Source organism: Elgaria multicarinata, chromosome 16 (genome assembly GCF_023053635.1).
Source record: "Elgaria multicarinata webbii isolate HBS135686 ecotype San Diego chromosome 16, rElgMul1.1.pri, whole genome shotgun sequence".
Lineage (NCBI taxonomy): Eukaryota > Metazoa > Chordata > Lepidosauria > Squamata > Anguidae > Elgaria > Elgaria multicarinata.
The window spans coordinates 2,004,954-2,029,060 of NC_086186.1; the positions used below are offsets into that span (position 1 = coordinate 2,004,954).

The 24,107-nt window shown below is 51.7% G+C and overlaps 1 protein-coding gene across 1 annotated transcript; it reads left to right on the forward strand.

The window, feature by feature from the left end:
* Positions 1-552: 552 nt before the first annotated feature.
* Positions 553-12,564, forward strand: ISL2 (ISL LIM homeobox 2). Its single transcript, XM_063142317.1, has 6 exons — positions 553-610; positions 1,537-1,726; positions 2,934-3,205; positions 5,965-6,254; positions 8,121-8,288; positions 12,231-12,564. The coding sequence occupies exons 1-6, from the start codon at positions 553-555 to the stop codon at positions 12,345-12,347; spliced, it is 1,095 nt and encodes a 364-aa protein (XP_062998387.1). The 3' UTR covers positions 12,348-12,564.
* The last annotated feature ends 11,543 nt before the right edge of the window (positions 12,565-24,107 follow it).

Below are 24,107 nucleotides of genomic sequence, written 5' to 3' on the forward strand. Positions count from 1 at the left end.
CCTAGAAGTAATTTTGGATCGATGGGGCTGATGGTTTTCCAGGAATGCAAATGGGGGGGAACGACGTCCCGACTCCAACCGACAGGAGCGGGAGGGGAGGGGGGAAGGAGCCCCCCCCCACGGGAATCCCCGCCCTCCCCTGGCGGGCAGCCGCCTGGCCGTGGCCCCAGCCCGGGCCTGGCCAGGGTCCCCCGCGGGCCTCGCGCGGAGCTGCCTAAGTACCCCGGGCCCATTGTTCGCCGGCGGCCAACCAGCGCCCGCCGCCGCCGCCCGGGCCAATCGCCGCCGCGGGCTGCCGGAGCCGCCGGTGAGGTCAGCGCTGGGCCGGCCCCGCCTCTCCCCGGGGCCGTGGGTGGTCCGCGCCGCGCTGACGTCACGCGGCGTAGGGACCAGCCCGGCTGTCGTCCTGGCTGCCGCCAAGGCCGGCCCGGAGTCGGCGAGGGGACGCCGGGCGCGCGGGCGCAGCGGGGCAGCCGTCCGCCTCCGCCTGCTGCTGCTGCTGCTGCTGCTGCTGCTTCCCCTCGCGCAGCCCTCGCCCGGACCGCCTGCTGCATGGTGGACCTCCTCTCCCCTTATCCTTTCCTGGGGGCTATGGGGGATCCCTCCAAAAGTAAGGGGCGCTCGCTCCCCGCTCGGCACGGCACGGGACGGCACGGGACGGGGGGGCGAAGGCAGCGGGCTCGGGGCAGGGGGGCGGGGGCGCAGCAGGCAGCCGCCCAGAGAGCGCGCTCTGCGTCGCCGTCGGAAATCGCGTCCTCGGCGCGCCGGGGTCTCGGGCCAGCCAGCTTGCCAGCCTGCCTGCCAGCCTGCCTGCCTGCCTGCCTGCCTGCCTGCCTGCTGCGGAATTGGCTGCCGGGGGTGGGGTGGGAGGGTTTCGGTGTTTTGTTTTGTTTTTAAAAAAACCCTCAAATTCCTGCGCTGTTTTGGAGGCCTTCTGGGGAGACTCTTGGCTTAACAATTCCGCCACCAGGAAATTATGCCGAGAGGAAAAGGGAGGAATGTCAATAGCAATTGCACTGAATGATCAGTATTCGTATTGTTTCGGGGCAACCGTTCAGCGATGGCCAGGTCCCCGCTCCGTTCCTTTCTTTCTGCTCTCAGCCGTCCGCCACGGGCCGTTGGGCTGCTCTCCCCGCAGGCAGCGCGATCGGGCACGAAACGACCCCGGGAACTCGCCAAGAGTTTTTTATGTTTTTTAAATATTTGCATACTTTTCATGTTTACTATTTTTCATTGTTGTAAACCGCCCAGAGAGCTTCGGCTGTGGGGCGGTATAGAAATGATAAATAAACAAATAAGAGCCCAGAGGGCTCCGGGCCGCTCGCTCGTTTTCTCTTCTTCGCCGCGTCGCTGCCGGGGCTCGGTTGCAGGCCCCGGGGTTGGAGGAGGATGGGGGTCGGTCGGTCATGTTCCCTTTGGTTTTCATTTCATGTTGTCGTTGTTTTTGTCCCGCTGTCTCCCCACCTCTTTCGAGGCAGCCCCGCTGACAGCCTCTGCTGCGCGTTCTCAGTGTGCTTTGCTCCTTTCCACTGGCAGAAAAACCCGGGATTGCCATGTGCGTGGGCTGCGGGAGCGAAATCCAGGACCAGTACATCCTGCGGGTCTCCCCGGACCTCGAGTGGCACGCGGCGTGCCTCAAGTGCGCCGACTGTAGCCAGTACTTGGACGAGACCTGCACGTGCTTCGTCCGAGATGGCAAAACCTACTGCAAACGGGATTACATCAGGTGATCCGCCCGCCCGCCCGCCCGCCAGCTCGCGCCGGACCCCAAAGCGCCGGGAATCCCGTGGCAAGGGTGCCCTGGCCTGGCCTGGCCTCGCCTTCCCTTGCCTTCCTTCTCACCAGAAGCCTTAGTTGGAAAGTTTGCAAAATTCCGTTTCATTTTTTTTTAATGTGGTTTTGTTTTGTTTTATTCTGTTTGCAAAATTCTTGCCTCTCTCCCTTTTGTTGAAAGTCTTGCTGGGGGAAAATTTAAGGCGGGTCGAGGGGGCTGGAGTTTATGCCTTTGGTCTCTGAACTCCAAGGGCCGGAAGTTCAGAAAGAACAATCGCCGCCGGAGTCCTCGGAATTCTCTTCGGGCTCCTGCAGGCACCGGCGCCGCCGAGGAGGCGAAAGCGAGGCGGGGGGGCGGGGGGGGGCACGGTCTGTAAAGTTAAGGACGGCGAAGGTTGGGGCGGGGGGGGAACGAACCTTTTCTCTCCTGGGGACCCATTTGCTTGGAGGTGAGTCCCACGGATTGCGATGCACCTTCCTTCTAAGTCCGTAAGTGTGGCGATCAGCTCGGCTAAGACGCGATCTCCGTCCTGGCAAAAGAATGCCGTTAATAACCACGAGCCCCGACTTCTTTCTTACTAGTTCCTCAGTCTCCTGCATGCCCGCCGCATTCTTGTGCCTGCTAAAACAGACACTCAAACGGTATTAGAAAGAACGATTGTGCTAATCGAATCATATGACTATTAATAAGAGTCCAGGGGCTGATCTACACCAAGCAGGTTATAACACTTTTAAAACGGTATGAAAACTATATATATAATGTGTCCTGGACCTGAACAGTTGTCATAACCATTATAAACCGTTATAAGCAGTAGTGTAGATCCTGCCCAGGAAAGGCAGCAAACTGTTTATGCTGTTGTCAATTCCATAGTTAATAATACGATACCGCTCGGCCCTTTAGAAGTTCAGCTGCCAGCGCTGCTGCACATAAAATCCGAATTGGTATTGATCACAGTACATTCATACAAGCACATGAGCAGAACCTTGTTGTTCGCCATTCCTGTACATGGCTTTAGAGCCCTAGGCCCCTGCCTCGAGGAGCTTCCTGTGGCCTTTGGGTGCCTGTCCTGTCGCTGCGCGTGCCGGGGATTCCAGGGGGCTCCCTTCCCCTCCCCCCTCTGCCCCCCTTCTAACGGCTGTCCCCCCCCCCTCCGCCGCAGGCTCTTCGGCATCAAGTGCGCCAAGTGCGCGTCGGGCTTCGGCAGCAGCGACCTGGTGATGCGCGCCCGGGACCACGTCTACCACCTGGAGTGCTTCCGCTGCTCCGTGTGCAGCCGGCAGCTGCTGCCGGGCGACGAATTCTCGCTGCGGGACCACGAGCTGCTCTGCCGCGCCGACCACAGCCTCCTGCTCGATCGGGCCGGCTCGGCCGAGAGCCCCCCGCGCAGCCCCGGGCACCTGCCGGGCACCCGGCCCAGCCTCCAGCTCGCAGGTAGGCGCAGCGGCCCGGCCCGGCCCGGCCCCGTGGCCCCCCTCGGCCCTCCCTTCCTCTCGCTGGCATCCCTTTGCCCGTCTTCCCAAGCCCATGCGTCAGTCTTCCTTTCGTTTCGTTTCCTTTCCTTCCTCTCTCTTTTTCTCCACTCTCTTCTCTGTCTTCTCTCCCCTGTCCTTTATTTCCCATTCACTCCTCCTCCCTCCCTCCCAAACTCTTTGCATTCTTTCCTGATCTTACCTGGCCTCTATCGATATCTTTCTAGCCATCCTTTTATTTATTTTCTTAATTCCATCTTTCCTCCCAAATCCCTCCCTCCCTCCCGTTTCGTTCTCTTCCTTCCTTTTCTCCTCCTCCCCTGCCCAATTCGTGCTCCTTTCGTTCAATTGCTGTTTCCTTCCAAATCCATTCGTAATTCCTCTCTTGTTGCATAAAGAAAAGGTCCTGAGATTAACAGTAGAGAAATAACTTCCTTTGTCTCCGTGGAGTTCATCCTAAGAAAGGCCTTATTATCCTTTATGCTGCACACGACACACTTCCAGTATATACTTCCCTCCCTCCCTCCCTCCCTCCCTCCCTCCCTCCCTCCCTCCCTCCCTCCGTCCCACGCACGCACTTTCTTTTCTTTCCCCCTTCTCTCTCTGAAAGCATTTATGCCTTTCTTTAACTCTCGATTAAATTCAAGACGATTGCATGCTTTGATGATAATAAAAACATAAATGATCTTATAACATCTAAGCAGATTTGGCTTCTTCTTTTCTGGTTTTCGTTTCCTAAAGAAAAGGAAAAACTTTGCCAAAGCGACCAAGGTCCCTTTTTTTTGCTTCCATCGCTCCCTAAGGGGCTTGTTCTGGGCTGAGCGTAATGTCGCCTCAGCCCGACAGCACACTCCTAAGCAGGTTTACTCGGAAGTAAGCTCCACCGTGTTGCATGGGGTTTAGGCCCTAGTTGGTGGCATTAATGTTTTTAATTTTTGTGAATCCCCCAGAGAGCTCCGGCTATTGGGCGGTATAGAAATGTAAATAATAATAATAATAATAATAATAATAATAATAATAATAATAATAATAATAATAATGTGATCTGAGCCCCCACCTTATTTATTTATTTATTTATTTATTTATTTATTTATTTATTGCATTTCTATACCGCCCAATAGCCTTCATTCGTCTTTATGCACACGAACTGCGACCTGATGTCCTGTGGCACGGGAGTAAGAGCCCCATGGAATATAGGGACGGACGGACGGACACACACACTTCTTTCCGATTAAACCTGCGGAAGTCTGGGCCGGCCACCTCTCTCGCACTGGGCCGGCTCTCTCATTCTCTCTCGTTCCCTCTCTTCATCAAACCATAACTATAAGCGGTTGAATCGTTCTCCTCCCGTATATGGTTAGGGATACTCCAAAAAAGACCTGGATTTAGTCTTAAAAGCATTTCGGTGGGGATTTAAAAAGAAAGCCCAGCCGAGGGTCTTAGAGCCTCGGTTGGAACCGGTCGGCCGCCCAGACGCCAGCGGGGCCTCGGGCTCCTCGCCGAGCGGCAGCAGCAGCAGCGCCCTCCCGTTGGCACGCCGGTTTCGGTCCCTGCGACATCTGCTTATGGCGACATCTGATTCGAGTCACTTCGGCTGTCATCTAGACGGAGTCCCGATTGAATTAATTCGGTTAAAAAAGAGAGAGAAAGAGAGATCTTGGAACATAATATTTTTGTACAATTTAATAATAATAATAATAATAATAATAATAATAATAATAATAATAATAATAATAATAGGCTTTTAGACATACCTAGTCTTTTGCACAGTTTGATCGCTATTTGGTATTGTTATTTTATTATAATTTTAGAATTAGCAATTACTTTACAAAGTACATAAATATATGCTGTTGAATCGTTCTTCTCAACCGCATATATTTATGTACTCTGTTAAGTAATTGCTATTTCTAAAATTATAATTATAATTATAATTATAATTATTATTATTCTCCCGTATATGGAGAAGAACCATTAGTGTGTTAGAAAGAGTACCTTGACAATTTATTTTTTGGGGGGGGGGAGGGGGCGGTGGACTAATAAGCCTGAAAGAATTTTGGATTCGAATTAAGAGCAAAACCAAACCGGCTTTCGAGTCGATGCAGGCTGTTTCCCCGAGAAGGTTAGCGGTGGTTTGTTAGGCTTCTCCAAAGACGCAAAGGAAAAGGAAAGGGAAAGTGGGAAGAACGCCGCCCCCGCCCCCGCCCCCGCCGCCGCCCCCACGGACACCGCCAGCGCAATGAAAGCACCAGCCTGGGGGGAAGCCCCGGCTCGGCCCCCTGCCCGAGGGGCCCCACTGGCTTCTCTTGCCAGACGCCTCTCGAGGCCCTGGTTTGCGCCGGGCCCGCCTTGGGGGGAGGGGGGCCATGGACCCCCCCTTTCCTCCCCCCCCGGGGCTGTGCTGCCAGCTCCAGCGGCGGTGACAGGGCTCAGCGATGGTGATGGATGTATTGTCGCCCTCCACGTGCACAGGCCGTGGCCGAGTCGGAGAGGGCAGCTGCCTGCCCCGAGAGGCTTACAGTTTAAAAAAAAAAAACCTGCCAAGCCGTACAAAAATACACTGTGCCTCTAAACATATCCAGAGTGCCCTCCTCTTGCAGGGGCCCCCAGTCTGCGCCCCGGGGTGGGGGGCTCCAAGCGCTTTGCGCCCTCTTCGAAGCGCGATGCCCACCCTCTGCGCGCCTTTGCCTGACTCCTTGCCTTCCCCTCCCCGCCCGCCCGCAGATTCGGCGCCCGGGCGGCAGCCCTCGCTGCGTCCCCACGTGCACAAGCAGGCGGAGAAGACGACGCGGGTGCGGACGGTGCTGAACGAGAAGCAGCTGCACACGCTGCGCACCTGCTACGCGGCCAACCCGCGGCCGGACGCGCTGATGAAGGAGCAGCTGGTGGAGATGACGGGCCTGAGCCCGCGCGTGATCCGCGTCTGGTTCCAGAACAAGCGCTGCAAGGACAAGAAGAAGTCCATCCTCATGAAGCAGCTCCAGCAGCAGCAGCAGCAGCACAGCGACAAGACGGTAAGGGCCGGGCCGAGGGTGCGGGTGCGGGTGCGGGTGCGGGTGCCGGCTCCCTCCCTCCCTCCCTCCCTCCCTCCCTCCCTCGCGCCCCCTCCCGGAGTTAGGATCCCATCCTCCCAGGCCACGAGGCCACGCGCGTGGGGACAGAAAAGCCCTTCCACACCCGAGGGTTAGCCCAGGCAAGCGGAGGAGGGAGGGAGGGAGGGAGGGAGGGAAGGGTCGGGTCGGGTCGTCCCTGCCTGCTCCCGGGATCCCCTGGGTGGCATTTGGATGCGCAGGGACGATCCCGGGGAAAAGGCACGGGTAGCAACGGCCCAAGAAAGGCCTCTAGCTCCCAGCAGGCAGGGCTGCCGCCTCCGGCTGAGCGCGTTTTCCCGGGAGGCGGCGGCGGCGGCACTGCGCGCCAGGGGGCTCCTTCCGCGCGTCCGGGCTCCAGCGTGGCCGTGGCAAGCGAGACCGCGGCCCGATTGCCTCGGAGGAGGCCCCAGCAGGGAACGCCGCTTCTTGCCCTTGGGCCGCCTGGGTTCGCCCCGGAAATCGCTTCTGCCTCTGCAAACCCAACCCGATCTTTCAGCATCTGAGGGCTGCCTGCCTGCCTGCCTGCCTGCCTGCCTGCAAGGCCAGGAATCCCTTGCTCCTAGAATATTCACATCTAAAATAACAAGTTGTTGGTGCTATTTATTAGAGAAATAATTAGCCTGGTGGCCTTAAGGCCGTGTTGCCTTTCCTCGTCTTGGCTTTAGCCAGCAGGTAAGGGGATTCCCCGGGAAGACGAATCGCAGCAGCCCCATTTCAAAGGGGGTTGAGTCATGCAGGAGAAATCCCCGGAGGTCTCTGTGCCCGCGCAGGCTCGAGCAGGGTTTCAAAGAAGTTAATACTCATCCGATCCTCGTCTGATTTTTTTTTTAAAAAAAGAAAAATCTGTCAGGCTATTGCGATGATGAGGATGATGGTGCTGGTGGTTTTATTTAAAGCAGAGGAAGGAAACCTGGTGCCCCCAGATGTTTTAAACTACTACAAATCCCATAATCCCTGACCATTTGCTATGTAGCTGGAGTTTATGGGAGTTGTAGTCCAAAACAGCTGGAGGGCATCACTAGTTTGCCTGCCCCTGAATTAAAACAAAGATTATTTTAAATATTATAAGATTTTGAAAAGTAAACCAAATGTTAATCTCTCTTTTTTTTACTCTTGAGAAAACCCCTAAATATGTATGATTTAGCTATGTTTCCCCCTTTCCAGGAAAAATAACCCCAGCCGTTGTGTTAGACTTCTTTTATTGGCAGGGGGGATGAGGGGGGTGGAATAAAAGCCTTGAAAGGAGAAAAAGGAGCCGCTACCTTTGTGACAGTTGGGGGCCGGGAGAGGGAATCCTCTCCACACATCAGAGGAGATATTTAAATTCCCCATAAACCAAATTATTTAATTTCCATCCTGTACCACAGGTTGACTAAATGGAGAAATGGTTATGTAATTGATACAACAAGGAGTTTTGTGGCATCTTAAAGACTTATTGAGAAGGTCCCAGTTTTGTGATGAAGGAAGGGGGTGGTGGGGCTGGTGCCCTTTCAGTGGGAGCAGAAGGCCAGAAGGGTTCAAAGGGACTGTGCCTGGGGTGTGGGGTGGAATGGCCGGATTTTGCAGGTCAGTCTTTTCTCTGTTTTGGAGCTGGCCCTTCCACCCTTTTCTGCTTGTTGCTGGTTCTATGCCGCTGCCCCATTTGGGGCCCTTAGGGAGGGAATCTTCCTGCCTCCTCTCCTTTAAGCTGAAAGTATATGTTTTAAGACTCCGTTGTTAATCTTCCTCTTTGAAAGGCTCAGATCCCTGTCATTCATTCCTGTCTCTTCCTCTCTCTCCCCTCCCAAGAGCCTGCAGGGCCTGACTGGGACCCCGCTGGTGGCTGGCAGCCCAATCCGTCACGACAGCGCCGTGCAGGGCAACGCCGTGGAGGTGCAGACCTACCAGCCCCCCTGGAAAGCGCTCAGTGACTTCGCCCTGCAAAGCGACTTGGACCAGCCTGCCTTCCAGCAACTGGTAAGAGGCGGGAAGAGATGGGAGGAAACGCACGCACCCCAAGACCCGCCAAGCAGAACAGGACTTGCCCTTGATCTGGGGGAGGAGGCACGCCCTCACCCAGGGCCAGTGTCAAGGGCAGGCCTGGCCACGGCCCTGCAGAGAGGCCCAGGGGCAAGAGCCCCCCCCCCGCAGTGGCTCCTGCCCCTTCCCCCTGGCAACCTGCTTGTTCACCTGCCTCTCGCTCTGAGTCAGACAACAATGGGGAGGAAGAGGAGGAGGAGGAGGAGGAGGAGGAGCAGCGGCGGCTTCCATCTCCGTGCCCCCTGGCTCTCTGTCAAGCAAGTGACCGGGAGTGATGAGGAGGAAGAGGAGGAGCGAGAGCAGCCAGCACGATGGGGATGAGAGCGTAGGCTCATGGGGGGGCCCTAGAGGACACCCAAGGGCCCTCAGAAACCTGTGGGCCCGCTCTCCCCTCCTTCCTGGGCCACCCCATGCACCGCTGGGGCTGCTGTGTCTCTCCTAAACAGGCTGGGTCAGGCAAACCTTCCCCTTTATTGCAAGGGGCTGTGGTAGGAAAGGTCTTGGGAGTCAGGTGGGTGAAAGCCAGAGCACCCGTTGGTCTGCTTTGTACTCTGGACTAGGAATTCTGGAATAGTTATGAACCCTGCGCCTCTATTCACAGTCCACATCAAAGACTGGAACTCCTGTGGCATGTATGGATATACATTGGAAGGGGAGGAGGAATCTCCCCCCACCCCAGTGTGTTTGTGAGGACAGATGAGCCATTACAATGGTCGAAGTGGCTCGACTTCCCACCCAAACACACAGGACTAACGTGGACAGCAGGTCCGGCGTCTGGTCTGCCGTTGTGAAGCTGGCTGAACAACTGAGTTCTAATCCTTGCGGCCGTGGCTGGAGAGAGCTCAGGCTGGGCAGGGGCCATTCGTTTGCTAACGAACGGCTGTCTGTCATACATACATGGAAGCCAGAAGAGACCTCACCAAATAAGACCACGGGTGGGCGAGGAAGTCCTGGGCCCCGGTGTGTGTGTGTTGAAATGCAGGCGCCGCGTCCTTGGAGCGAGGGCGGGCGGGACCGCAACGCTTCTTTGAAAAGCCATCTGTTTTTGTCATGTTTTGGAAGGATAATGCGCAGGACACGGTGCATCCCTAGGACCTGTCAGGAACATTGTAATGAGGAAAAGGCTGTGCAATGTTATGAGGCAATCTAAGCAATTAGTAGTTGACTGGAATATTATAGTGAATGACTACATAGTGAATATTATTCATAGTATTTTTATGGGATTCTTTCTGATACAGACATGTATACTTTTATATAATTGCATGTGTGGGAAGAAAATAATTTTTCCTCTTATAATGGAATGGTTTTGTAAATAGCTAAGTATTGTAATGAAGCACAATCTTTTCTTTTTTTAAACAAGTGCACAGGCCAGGGTTGTACTGAGGTCTGCTCACAGCATCACGGCATGTTGCAAGAACAAATGCTCTTGTAGATGTTTAGGACCAGGTTGTAAAGTGGGATTAGGTGTAGACCTGTGTAGATTCCTCAGGTGAAGGCAGAGAGCAGTTCTCATCTGGACAAAACCTCAGAGAATCAGGCTTCCAAACAAGGTTTTTATCGTGCAATTTCCTTGCCTCGCTCACTGAATTGTACAGGGATCCAGGTGATGTATTCCACTTGTATCCCTTCCATGGTATTTCTTCCACCTTTTTCTTGCCACAAAAATAAAAATAAAATGAAAGCTAGGAAAAGACAGAATAGCTACGCACATCTTTTGATTGGTATTGCTAGAGGCTGTCCATCTGGAAGCATCCTAGAAATCTAATATTTTATCTGGTACACCGCTCCAAAATTTTGAATGGGGATCAGTATATAAAGCTTGTAAATAAATAAGTAAATATGATGAGCTTGAAAAGAACAACCAAATCCTCAGTCCGGATGCAGGAAAAATATTTCACATGTAATTATTTTGATAAAGGTACTGCATGAGGGAGACACATGCATGTTTTTTTAAAAAATGTGCAAAAGCCACAGGCCTGGCAAGCATAATGGATGGACCCAAACTTAGTCATACTTGGAGCGGACCCACTGAAATAAATGCAAATTAATTTATGGAATTAAGTCCATTTATTTTAATGGGCCTACTCTAAGTATGACTAAGTCTAGATTCCCTGCCATGTGGACTTTTTCTTTGAAACCCATATCTGTCTCTAACATGTTAAGCACCCTGGGCTTGAAACAGAGAGCCAACAATCCACACCAGAAATGTATTGGCTGCAACTCCACGCAGCCTCAGTGCTTAAGCCCACTGGTGGCGGAGAAACCCACAACGGAATCAAAGGAGTTTGGAATTCTAGGAATCTGACTCAAATTCTGCGGCAGACGAGCTGTTCCCAAGTTGCATGGATGCCGTGGACCTTGCCGGCCACATCTTTAAAAACTTTAAAAACTTTCTTAGCACCAGCCGAAGATGTGCATTTTCCCCATAACCTAAAGCATGAAAATGCGCATGTGCAAATTTGGAAAGACTCTGATTCCATCAACTAGCAGACAATGGAACGACAGGGACACTTCTCAACCCCCCAAATCCAGATGGAACAGACTTTACAAACTTCCTACATCCCTACATTGTTGTAAACGTTGTGTTGAGTCGTGGCCTCTGTGTCAGCAAATGCCTGCTTAGACCAGGCACAGCAACAGTTACAGGTGTATCAGTGGACTGATGGTGTTGGCAATTTACAATTATTTATTGTGATAAACAATTGTAATAAAATTAAATCCAGGCTAGTTCGCTCCACGTGCGAGTCAAGAGGAGATGGCTTGCTGAGCGCTGCGCACGGTTTGGCTGAGTCTAGAGCTCAGCGGCAGAACACAGTTTTCAGAGCAAGAAGGCCTCAGGTTCAATCCCTGGATTCTCCACATAGGGCTGGGAACGACCCCTGCCGGAAACCCTGCCAGTCAGTGTGTGCCAGTCCTGACCTGGATAGACTAATGGTTTGACATGATGTGCGGCAATTTCTCAAGGCCTAAATGAGGATGGTGCGCTGCTGTGCAAAGGTTGGACCATGGCATTTCGGAAGCTGGTGCAAATGTTTAGAACACGTGAAAATTAATTCAAAATTAAGCATGCCAGCTGGGAATTGTAGGTCTTTTTCCAGTCTAAACGTGCACAGGATTGTGCCCTCAGTGGCGTAAAACAGAGTGGTTCTTCTACTTTACTGGGCCATGTCTCAAGATGGTTGATGGGATTGCTGCTGAAGCTGTAATGTCAATTACAGCTGAATATTGTGGAAGGTGTACACATTCTTCGCACCGCTTCCTCCCTCTCTTAATGCATTCTTTCCTGCATAGTGATTATGCTTTAGAGGATAATCAAAAATGAATCCCATGCAATATTTAGTTGAGATAGTGGAGAATTGAGACGGGTGAGCCGGCTGCATAATTAAATTATTGGTTGCCAGCACCAGAAGAACCCATCGGATGAAATAAGGGCCTCCAACATCAGCTGATGAAATATGGAGCCCAGCACTAGACAGGATAGGAGCCTTGAGAGACTAGCAAATTCCTTCAGGGATGGCACTGGGCACGTCCAAGGGATCTATGCCATCTGAAATTTCTGCACCATTGAATTTCTTTTCCAAAGCATTTCCCCCCCCCCCTATCAAGTTGAATGAGGAAGGTTGGAAAAAAAAACATGGGAGAAAATTTTGCCACAGCACTACTTCCTATGATATGGAACCTGAGATCACAGTATCCAATGTAAACCTGAGGAACTAGAGCATAAGGGAATAAAGGGCACCCATTAGGTTCCATGCCAATGTAAAGCAAGGGCTACAACCACAAACGTATGGGGCTACAACCATGTTCTGAAATGTGAGGCTCTCCTTCGAAACGTGCTTTGTGTCCTGACTCCCTGCTTTGCTCCTTCCTTGCTCACAGGTCTCCTTTTCAGAATCCGGCTCACTGGGAAACTCCTCCAGCAGTGATGTCACATCGCTGTCCTCCCAACTCCCAGACACCCCCAACAGCATGGTTCCTAGCCCGGTGGAGACGTGAGAAGAGCCTCCTCCTCCTCCTGCCCGCCCACCCCCACTCCCCACGGACTTTCGCATGCTCCTGCTCCTTGCATGAGATCTCCTGAGCTCTGAGCAAACTCAACTCTTTAAATTATTATCTTTATTTAAAACCCAGCGCCTCGTTCTTTCCTCATCCGTCTTGGCTGTCACCTCTTCTGGATCTGGACTCCACCGCCTTTCTCAGACCACAGCGGGGAAAGAAAGAAAGGAAAAAAATGTGGAGCAAGGCTTCTGAGGGATTCCGTTTTCTCCATGAATGCCTTTGGATTTTACTAGAATTACACCTAAATCATGTAATGATAGTTTTAGAGTACACTGCCCTATCCTTTTTTTTCCATTTGAAGAAACAAACCTGATCAACTTGGAATTGTTGGTGCTTGCCTCACTTGGGCTGGTTGGACCCAGCTCCATCATCTCAGACTGATGGCCGCCATGTTGTGTTCATCGGGCCAGCTCCACGCACTCACCACCAACCATCAGGTGGCTCCGTTCACCTCATTTGCCACGTTACACCAGATCATCTGGAAAACCCTTGAACTTCTTCTTCTGTTTGGTGGCCCAGAAGCGGGGAGTATCTGTCTCTCCCTGAGCCCGCATGATTGCTGGGAAATGATGCACAGGACTAAGTATTTTTCTCCCCTCTTGCCAATGTTAAATTATCTTCTGGACGGAGGTGTGGTTGTTTGAGCCTTTGCAGACCAAAGTAAGTTATTGTTATTTATTGTCACAGCAGCAGGTATACGGTGGGATTGATATTTTGATCTTAATAATAAAATGAAGAAATACCTGATAAGACAGTGCTACAGTCTCTGTGTATTACTGCTTGGCCTTAGCAGGGCCTGGATTCAGAAGAGTGATGCTGTGGAATATGGTGGCCGGGTGAACATTCGCGGGGTGGGACGGAGGGAGGAAGGAAAAGGCACCCTAAAGGGGAACGCTCTGCTTCTCAGTAAGCTCAGGCCCAGGCTAAGCACTGATTGCAAATGCTTTCCTAGAGTTAAGACTGAGATATGTAGTTCATTTATTATTTATTTAAATTGCTTCTATACTGCCTGATATCCTACGATCTCTAAGCAGTTTATCGTTTGTGTGTGTGTGTATTCATACACTATCAAAATCAATGTAAGTGCAGTATAAAATAATAAATACATTAGAAAAGTTGCAAAAAGAGCAGAAGAACAGAGCAGTGCATCGTCGATTATGAGTCGGGGAAAGCCTGCGTAAGCAGATAGGTCTCCAAGGAGTGCTTAAAGCTTGCCACTGTTTCCACCTCTTGAACCACACTTGGAAGAGCAGTCTAGAGGGTGGGAGCCACCACCGAGAAGGCCCACACAGATGCCGTTCACTGTTGCCCCTTGTCCACCATTCCCTCTCGCCAAGCAACTGCTCCTCCGTGCTCCTCCCCAGCGGCCCGCCACACAGACCAGGGGTGGGCAGCTTACGGTCCTCCAGATGTTTTGGCCTACAACTCCTATAATTCCTCACCTTCGGCTATGCCAGTTAGGGCTGATGGAAGTTGTAGGCAAAAATATCTGGGGAGTGACAAGTTGATCACTGTTGACATAAACTGCCTCCATCAAGATTCCCTGAACCCCCCCTTTGATTTGGCTACTCTTGATCCTTCCAGCCTCTGTTCCATTGAAGGAATTGGGAGGGAGGGATGTGGAACCACATCTATCAAGGGTGGGCAGATTTCAGGCTTTAGGTATCAACTTGTGTGGATGTTTTTTTTACTAGAACTCTCAAATCCACCAACCGGAGTCTGGTGGGAAAGACCAAGAATTAAAAGATTCTGAGGCCTAGAATTCGTTTTGGATACCAGAAGTGAGTGGAGCTCGCTGTCCTTCCACAGATAAAATCCATATGTGGTGACGCTCGATTTCAGGAGTGTAATTTAGGGCACTTAGCAGCTTTTTTGCTGCTGCTCTTGCCACACAACTGGGGGTCAGAAATCCTTTTCCATCTGCTGCCCACCTATATTTAACATGTTGTGGGGGTGGGGGCAGTTCCATGTATAGGGATGATCATTAGGTACTATTTAACTTAAGCAATTAGTCAAATATTTTGCTGTTGTGCTTCTGACACCAAAATATCGTGGGCCTTCATTGCCATTATTAAGCGGAGAAACTGCAGCTTCCGCTTCTGCAGGCGTGGGGATCTGGTGGCTCCCCGGCGGTTGTTGGACTCCATTCCTGATTGTCAGGAATGATGGGAATTGTAGTCAAGTGACATCTGAAGGACTACAGGCCTTCCCCCAGTGCTCTACTGTTTCCCCACCTTTGTGTCCCCTTGGAGTGATTGTGTGAGCAAGAGAGGGAGGTACAGTTGTCACCTGTTTAATAAATTTTGTATTTTAATTAAATAATTCGATTAATCCCCTGCCTTTTAACCCATGAATTGATTCTGTAATACATTAGATTTCAATTCAGTTCCATATTGTCAAAATCTCAGTATAATTGTGTCTCTTTTGAGATACTGAAGGAAGAGGGAGGCAATTTGCAGGCAAAAGGAAGAGGGGCCGACCAAGGGCAAGATGGATGGATGATATTCTGGAGGTGACAGACTTGACCTTGGGGAAGCTAGGGAAGAGTAGGAAGCGACTGAACGAATAAACAGCAACAAACAGCCCAAACAGCACTTCTTGTTAGGGGAGCCGCTGTTTTTATCATGTTCTTATCCCAGTTACAGACGCACACCTTGCGTGTGTGGGAGGAAGTTAACAAGTGTGCCTTTAATATGTAGCCCCAGGAAGTAATATAAGCCTGATTAAAAAAAAATCCCTTCCACTAATTGATCAACTAATTTTCCTCTTAGATACTTATGAGACAGCCAAACTTTGAGAAATACTGCTGTAAAATAAGCTACACTGATAACGATTCTCTCTGAGAAACATGGGGGGGGGGCCCCTTCCAGACGGACAGCTCCAAGGGCTGCCAGTCCAAAGGTGTTGTGCGCCTGTTCCGTCTTCTGCTGTAAGAAAGAAGGTGGGAAAACAAGGGAGGCTTGTTGTATGGCCACCCACCCACCCACTCCTCTCAGAGGAATAATTTGCTTTGATCCTGGTTTATTATTGGTCTCTTAGACCGCGACAGCAAAATCCTATACATGTCTTCTCAGAAGTAAATTCCATAGGGCTACCTCCCAAGTAAACGTATAGAATTGCAGCTTAAATAATTGAGCCTCGGATGTGACCTTTGACATTATGGGGAGATTTAAACTGCGTACAGTTTTGGACGTTCACTTTCACAACCATTTTCTCTCCCCCCCCCCCCCCCGCGCTACCTTTCTGGCTACATTAGACTGAGTAGTGGTAGTGCTTGTGTACAGATTAATAAACATGAGGAACTTGCAAAACCAGAACTGCCATTTTACAAAAACTAAGGAGCACTTTTTTTAAAAAAAGAAGAGAGCGGAACCTCTCCCAGATGAGATGTCTGGTGGTGAGTTTCAGCTCTGCTTAGAACTGCCCAATCAAATCGGTCAACAAGGAGGGCCCTTTTGGAGCGAAGGTGTCCATGCAGCACTGCTGAATGGAGCATCGGGGGCCCAAAAAGGTCTCTCTCTCTCTCTCTCTCTCTCTCTCTCTCTCTCTCTCTCTCTCTCATGCTCTGCAGAGTTTGCTTGCACTGGGCTAGAGTCCAGCAGAAGGACAAGTGCATCTCATCCCAGAGCAAAGTTCTCCAGTCCGCGGCCCTCACTAGTCCAGCTTCTCTCTAGACGCAGAGGGATCATGTGAGGATACCGATCGAACTCACCCACAGCTTTCACAGATGGTGTTGCCCTTGAGCCTGAGAAGGCCTATCAACCACCTGGATAGGTGTTCTCAGAACCTGCCTTTTCCAGGGATGCATATGGTGCAGTCCTAATGTGTGCTTACTCAGGGTTTTGTGGGACTCACTCCTGAGTTTGGGATTATGTTACGAGTTGTGCACTATAAGCACACGTAACCAGGAGGCTGGGAAGGGACCATTTGAACGTTTCCATACGGCATCACTGCACGGAACTCTAAGGGCCGTATTTCCGTGAGGGGGGGGGCAGAGAACCTTTCTGATTAGCAATCTAAAAGAACTACAATCAGCATAGTTCCTTGGACATTGGCATGACAGTTAACGCAGCCTAGTACTGGATCTTATTTAGTCCTGGAGAGGTCTTAAGTGTGGTGGTCTCCTGTTCTCCCTTGACTGAGATGGGGGCAGTCAAAGGAGAACGTGTTTGCATGGTGGTTCCATCCACTACTCTGTCAGCGTCACGCTCTAAACAATCAGGACTAAAATGCAGATCATCTTTCACAGGGTCTTGCTCTCCTCTTGGGAAGTTTGTGCTGCAGATCTCAGCCATGAACTTGCAGGCTGACCTTCAGCCTTCACGAATGGTGCCATGAGGTCGTTCTTGATTCTGGATTTAATCATCTTCCTGGAGGTGGAGGAGCACAATGTCTTTATTCCAGTATTTGAGGCAGTAAGCCTGTGTGCACCAGTTGCTGGGGAACACAGCTGGCAGGGTGCTGTTGCACCATGACCTGCCTTGTTGGTCCCTGGCTGATGGCACTACTGTGAACGGAGTGCTGGACTAGATGATTTGATCCAGCATCAGGGCACTGCTGATGTTCTTCTGTGCATTACTTCACTCACTTCCAAGTGTAATAATCCAGCCCTGTGGCATTTGGGGCCCCTCCGACTCGTTCTGTAGAGGGCCTCTGCCCAGGACCCCAACACTTGGCATCACTGGCTTCCACATCTGCAAGACAGAGCTAAAAACAATGGTTGCAAGGAAGACCGAGGTACTGCGTGTCTTCCTTCCTCACCTGTCCATCCAGCCCTCCCTTCAAGGAGCTTAGGACAGCATACAGTACATGGGAGTTACTCCCTTTTTATTCTCACAATCGCCCTGTCAGCCACGTGAGATAGAGAGAATGTCACTAAACGTGGGGCGGGCAAACTTTTTCAGCCTGAGGACCAAATTCAATTTTCAGGCAACGCTTGGAGGGGTGCATTTGAGGGGGGGGGGTCAGGAACAAAAAGGGCGGGGCCAAAAATACAAAAGAAATGCTAGCATGTTGGAGCTTGAAGCCCTTCCTGCCAGTAACTAAGCTTTAGGGATGGCATTTTAGACTTTTAGAATGGGGGGGGGGAACTGCACAAAATCCAGGAAACTACCAAAGGGTTGTTGGTGGGGGGAAAGGGGGTGGAGCTGGGGGAAGGGGTGTGGCCAGATTTGGCCCTGGGGCCTGAGGCTGCCCATCCCTCGACTAGAGCAAGATCGCCCTGTGAGCCACGTGGCTGACCAAGGGCTCTGGCCCAGGTTTTCCAACATGCCTCCTACACTGTACCTCAAAGATCTGGTTCGAGAGGTGAGGCAGGAGATGCACAGCGCCAGCTTCTTGACTGTTACAGCAGTACAACAATGGAACCAGTGACCTAGGGAGGTGGTGGGCTCTCCCACCCTAGAGGCAGCTGGGCAGGCATCTGTCAGGGATGCTTTGAGGTGGATTCCCGTATTGAGCAGGGGGTTGGACTAGATGGCCTTGTAGGACCCTTCCAACTCTGCTATTCTATGATCTCCAGGTATCATGGAAAAGGGACCTGCCATCCAGTCACTGGATCTGCTGAGTTTCATAAATAGAGCCAACACTATGATTCTATGCTAAAAGGGGGTGGGGGGAGAGGCCACCCTACTTTGTAGCCTAGGAACCAGGCAACGATGGTGAGTTTTCACCAAGGTGTCATTCAAGTAAGAGAAAAGATAGAATTGGACTTGAGGTTCCCAAAGGCTCCAGCTATGGAAGAAAAGGCCTGCACGTTACTGCATGCATGTTCCCAGAGTCTCCCTGAGGTACACATCTCAAAGGAGGTTAACAACGTAATTTTATTTGGTTGCTGCATTTATATCCTCCCTTTCTTCCGAGGAGGCTGACGCGATCCACCTCCTCCTCCTCCTTTTATCAGCACAACAATCCTGTGAGGTAGGTTAGGTTGAGAGTCAGTTGGCTCGGGACTCAGGCGGTCTGGGCCATGAAGCTCCTCACTGGGTGACTTTGGGCCAGAGCCAGTCCTCTAAGCACTGCACCACCCGCTCCTGGCGAGCGGAGTCCTGCCAGCGCCAGATCAGCCCATCGCTGCAGTTGTCTCCTGTTTCCAGCTGCAGCCAGCCAGGCGGCCTCCGAGGAGCTCCCGAGCAGCACATGGGGCACGCACACACACACACACACACACACACACACACACACACACACACACACACACACACCCGTTGTTCTCCCCTCACAACATCTGGCACTCAGAGGGAGGCAGCCTGTGTGGGGAGAGGCTCTATTTAGGGTGCGACCCTAAGCATGTTTAGGCAGGAAAATGCCCTACAAGGCCCATTGGCTTTGTCCAACAGCCGTGTCCCCCGCAGGCACAGGTCCACACAGCGGCCTGCCTCTTAGGACTCCCCTTCAGGGCATGGCTGGGGTGGGGTGGGAGCCTCCACTTCTGCCACCACGCCACGGCCACGGCCAGCAAGAGTGCTTTAGGGTTGCTGGATTGCTCCTTGGCCACACACAGAGCCCAGAGTCTCCGGGCATCTCCAGACAAGCAGATGTATTGTGGCCTTAAAGCGTTTCTCTTGGTTGACACGTGTGTGTGAACGTAGACAGAAAAAACGGTGTAAACCCTGGGGCCAAAAGGCCACAAAATATCAGAGGCGCTGCTGCCGGCGACCTTCTCTTGGTAAAGTTCACATGTATTCTAGCCATCTCAGCCCAGTAGGCCCTCTATCGGCACATCTTGGGGCTCATGAATTTCATAAGCTAATTAGCTTAATTGTGTATAAGTGAATTTGCGAAGCAAATTGCTCTAAATTAATAGCTTAAGCAAGCTCCCCAGCTTCCAGCCCCCTCGCCCCCCCCCAGCTTCCAGCCCCCTCAATACAGGCGTCAGGTTTCACCAGGAGACGTTTAGAGCCAAGAATGCCCCAGGGCAGGGGCAGGGGCAGGTGGGCGCACCATTGTATCGGCTGTATTGGGCCAAGGAAAGGCGCTCTGGCACCCTGCTCCTCCACACCTGAAGCGGACCAGGCCCAGAGTTGAATCCTACTTCGGCATTAGCAATGGGGCTGCATCAGACCACCACACCTGAGGGCTGCAGGCTAGCTCTGGGGACATGGGTGAGGTGGGGGCAGAGGCACACAGCTTTGTTCTCCAACATCTCCCCACCAAAATCAAAGGTGGTGAAACCAGCCAGTTCTTCTCTCATTCAAATAATCCCAAATAAAACGAAATTCTTTAGTTAGGGCCATCAAAAGGGCCCTGACGCTGGGTCCAGCCACTGGTCCATCTAGCCCAGCATTCTGGCCACCCTGCGGCCCACAGGACACCCCCGAGCAGGAGAGGAGGGCCACGGCACCCCCGCGCCAGTCACCCCAAACCAATGGGAAGAGCCCCCCTCCCCACACTCCCTAAACTTCTTGGCCACACAGTGGGAGGCTTTGGGAAGAGCTTCGGGCTGCAGCTCGCTCGCCCCACCCAGCTCAGGGTCGCGCCCTTGAAGTGCAAAGGGGAGATGGGCCCCCCCCCCTCTAGCCTCAGAAGCGCAAGGTGGGGGGTGGAGGGAGGGAGCGGTGAGAAGAGATGGCGCAAAATGGGGAGGCGGGTAAGAAATTAATTCCTTAATTCTTATTATGGCGCCCAGGGGCGCGCCTGGTAACGGGGGGGGGGGCGTGGCCGATGACCCCCCCTGCGTCCAGGGCCCCCCTTTGCTTCCTTGCCCTGCTCGAGGGAGTAGCCACGGCTAGTCCTCCGCAGAGGAGGCGCCCTGGAATGAACGGGGCTGCAGCTCGCCGGCTGCGCGCGCCAGGGAGGGAGGGAGGGAGGGACGCGGGCGGGCCGGCCGAAAAGGAGCGATTTGTGCAGCCTGCTGTCCCCGGGGTGCATTTAGGCCGCGATCAATCCCGAGGCGTTTATTAATTCTGCTGTCTAGACGGCGGAGGGAGGGAGGGAGGCCGGGGGGGGGGGCAGCGCCTTATCTGCGCCTGGCATCACCTGCAAGCGATACCGCCGCCGCCGCCGCCGCCGCCGCCGCCCCGGCCCAGCGCTGCCCGAAAGGGCCGAGCAGCCCCCGCGGGGCCAGCGGCTCTCCTGCCGGCTGCCAGAAAGCAAGCGCCGCGCCAGGCGTGCCCAGGTCCGTCCAGGGTCTCCGCTCGCTGCCTGCCTGGGCAAGAGGCACCGCCGGGGGACCTCGCGCAGCGCCCGCCCGCGCGCCCGTGGGAACAGCGCCAGGCAGGGGCGCCTCGCCGGAGGACAGCCAGGGGGGAGACCGAGCGGAAAGGAGATGTATATTTACAAATACTTAAAGCGTTTATAATTTTGCCTCCAAAAGGCCTTCAGACCAGGTGAAGTGTTACCTGGACTCCCCTCGCCCCACCCCCGGCGGCTGCTCTGCTGATTTAGCGGCTAAACCCTGCCTTCCATTCCCTGCACCCGAGGGAGTCTAGCGTTGGGCCGCGCCTGGCCAATCAAGCCCCCTGTGGCACTTGGGGGATCCATGTCCCTGCAATGCAACACCCACGCACCCACCCACCGGGGGGGGGGCAGCTCCTCCTCCCTGCGTGCAAGTCCTCTCCCAGGAAAGCCCCCTTCACAACTGCCCACGGGGTCCCCCCCATCTCCACTCATGTCTCTATCAAGCCCGGAGACTTGCACAGAAAGAGAAGCTCAATTAAACATTTAATTGCAATCCTGGTCTGGTTTCTTGGGAAGTTAATCACAGCTGTCTTAATTATTTATGGCTTTTTGGCAAAACTCCGTCTTGATCCGAAGTATTTATACCGTCTGCTGGGCAACATCTTGCAGGAAATCTCATCAGCAACAATTGTCTGCTTGTTTCCCAAAACTAAATGGTGGAAGGAAAAGTCCTTGCACAGGGCTGTTCCAAACCCAACCCAAACACACTGTGAAGACAGCAGTTAGATGTGATTCATGAACAATCTCTCCCTGGTACAGGATTAAAGGACACCTGTGTGTACATATTCAAGGCACAACACAAGGGCTCAAGTTAAAGGAAGCCAGATTCCAGCTGGACATCAGGAAAAACTTCCTGACTGTTAGAGCAGTACAACAATGGAATCAGTTGCCTGGTGAGGTTGTGGGCTCTCCCACACTTTTTGTTGTTTATTCGTTCAGTCGTTTCTGACTCTTCGTGACTTCATGGACCAGCCCACGCCAGAGCTTTCTGTCGGCCGTTGCCACCCCTAGCTCCCCCAAGGTCAAGTCTGTCACCTCCAGAATATCATCCATCCATCTTGCTCTTGGTCGGCCCCTCTTCCTTTTGCCTTCCACTTTCCCTAGCATCAGCCTCTTCTCCAGGGTGTCCTGTCTTCTCATTATGTGGCCAAAGTACTTCAGTTTTGCCTTTAATACCATTCCCTCAAGTGAGCAGTCTGGCTTTATTTCCTGGAGTATGGACTGGTTTGATCTTCTTGCAGTCCAAGGCACTCTCAGAATTTTCCTCCAACACCACAGTTCAAAAGCATCTATCTTCCTTCGCTCAGCTTTCCTTATGGTCCAGCTCTCGCAGCCATAGGTTACTACGGGGAATACCATTGCTTTAACTATGCGGACCTTTGTTGTCAGTGTGGTGTCTCTGCTCTTAACTATTTTATCGAGATTTGTCATTGCTCTCCTCCCAAGAAGTAAATGTCTTCTGATTTCCTGTCTGCAATCAGCGTCTGCAGTAATCTTTGCGCCCAGAAATACAAAGTTTGTCACTGCCTCCACGTTTTCTCCCTCTGTTTGCCAGTTATCAATCAAGCTGGTTGAGCCACCCTCTGTCAGGGATGCTGTAGGGTGGATTCCTGCATTGAGCATGGAGTTGGACTCGATGGCCTTGTAGGCCCCTTTCAACTCTGCTATTCTATGATTCTATGATTCTAAGAATTGCCCACATGCTAGCTGATAATACTCACTGAAGGTGTCTACAGTTCTTCCTCTTCCTCTCGGTCATTCTTGCAGAATACCATATCTGGCCATCTCTACGGTACCGGACATTCATCACACATTTTGTTGTTCCAGCAACATTGTGGCTTCCTAATTTCTCAATAACAAGAACACAAAGTAAGATTTACAGAAGTTAAATCAGACTTCCCAAGATGGAACCGCAACAGCATCAAAGGCAAAGTGAGAAGACACACAAAACAAAGCTGGTGAGAACAACACTGGTCATCAACAACATCTGCATTGGCTTCCATTTTAGTAAGAACATCCTAGCCTTACGTGGAGGAGCACTGGAAAAGGTAGACTTCAAATACCGTGGAATCTTCATCGCTGCAGCAAAACCGCCCAGAGAGCTCCTGCTATGGGGCGGTATATACATTTAATAAATAAATAAATACATAAATATATATTTCTGGTTGGATTCATTCAGGTGGACTGAGATCCACTTGAAGGAGGGAGACTGGCTGGAAGACCTCAATACCACTTCCAAATGTATCTCTGAGAACGTCCATTGGGAAATGTGAGGGTGAACTCGTATTTTACAAAGCAAACATTCCGGATGGTGGAAGGCGGTTGAACTTGTCAAGCCATCAAGTCCATTTCAGCTCTTCCAACTTGAGAGGACAAGTCCCTTCAGCCCCTCATGAACACGTAGACATGTCAATGTCATTTTCTTTTTCAAAAGAAGTGTGTGTGTGCGCAGGGCACAACCTGTCCGCACACTTAATTACTCTTTGAAGGCCCTCCTTGGAGCACCTCCCCAACTGGGGCGAGACCGGCGACCACTGAGGGCCGTTTCACCACTTATGAAATTGCCTCCTGACATCAAGACCAATGCATTTTTGTCAAATGATCATTTTTAATGCCAAATTCAGGCAATATTTTTTCCACCTTGCTAGTCACTTGGGAAGAAGATCCATGCATTCTGGATTCACCTGCTTCCTATCATGCTGAGAGATTTAAATTTGGTTCTCCCTGGTCCTAGTACAGGCTGAGCTAGGTATATAGTTGAAGGCAACATTATTTGGAGCCCAGGCATCTGGGCAGATGGATCATAGCTTTCTAACGCTGAGTTCCCCACGGTGTGGGAAATTAACAAGGTGCAGGAGATAATTATAGGCTGTTGGCAAATATTCCATTCCTGGGCAAGTTCCTTCAGTGGGTTGGCTCCAGGTGGTGGTTCTTGGGGAACATTGCTCAGCCCTGTGGATTCTCCAGTATTGGGGTTCTTCAGGAGTCAGTTCTGTCCCACTCGCTGTTCAACGTCAACATGAAACTGTTGAGTGAGGTCATCCAGAGTTCCTTTTCCATGTACGTTTGACATGATTTAGAATATCAGAGAATTCATAAAACAGGCATGCATGGTCCTCGTATCTCTGGGACTAATATCTTACAGGACTTCTGCAAAAGCACACTCGCTGTTCTCCTCCTCCTCTTCATCAGGGGAGGCTGTGGACGGGCTAAATCAGGGTCAGGCACCAACATTGTTAACATGTTCTCGGTGCCAGGGTAAGACCTGTCACTTTTCTCAGGCATTTGGCAGCTAACGATGAGTTTTTAAGCAGTCCTGGATCTGTCCTATGGTTCTGGCTGACTGTTCAAGGTTGTTTTTGTATATTGTTTGTGTGCTTTATGTAAATGATTTTTAAAAAACCTTTTATACTGTATTTTCATGTTTTTAATCTTTGTAAATGGCTCAGAGAGCTTTGACAATGGGGCAGTATAGAAATGCAAATAATAACAATCAAAACCACCACCACCACACCAGTT

What these genes read in the sequence shown, in the direction of transcription:
- ISL2 (XM_063142317.1), top strand. Translation starts at nt 553, where the DNA reads ATGGTGGACCTCCTCTCCCCTTATCCTTTCCTGGGGGCTATGGGGGAT. An exon ending in GCCCAGCCTCCAGCTCGCAG is followed by an intron (nt 3,206 to 5,964) that starts GTAGGCGCAGCG and finishes GCCCGCCCGCAG; the next exon opens with ATTCGGCGCCCGGGCGGCAG. An exon ending in AGCAGCACAGCGACAAGACG is followed by an intron (nt 6,255 to 8,120) that starts GTAAGGGCCGGG and finishes TCCCCTCCCAAG; the next exon opens with AGCCTGCAGGGCCTGACTGG.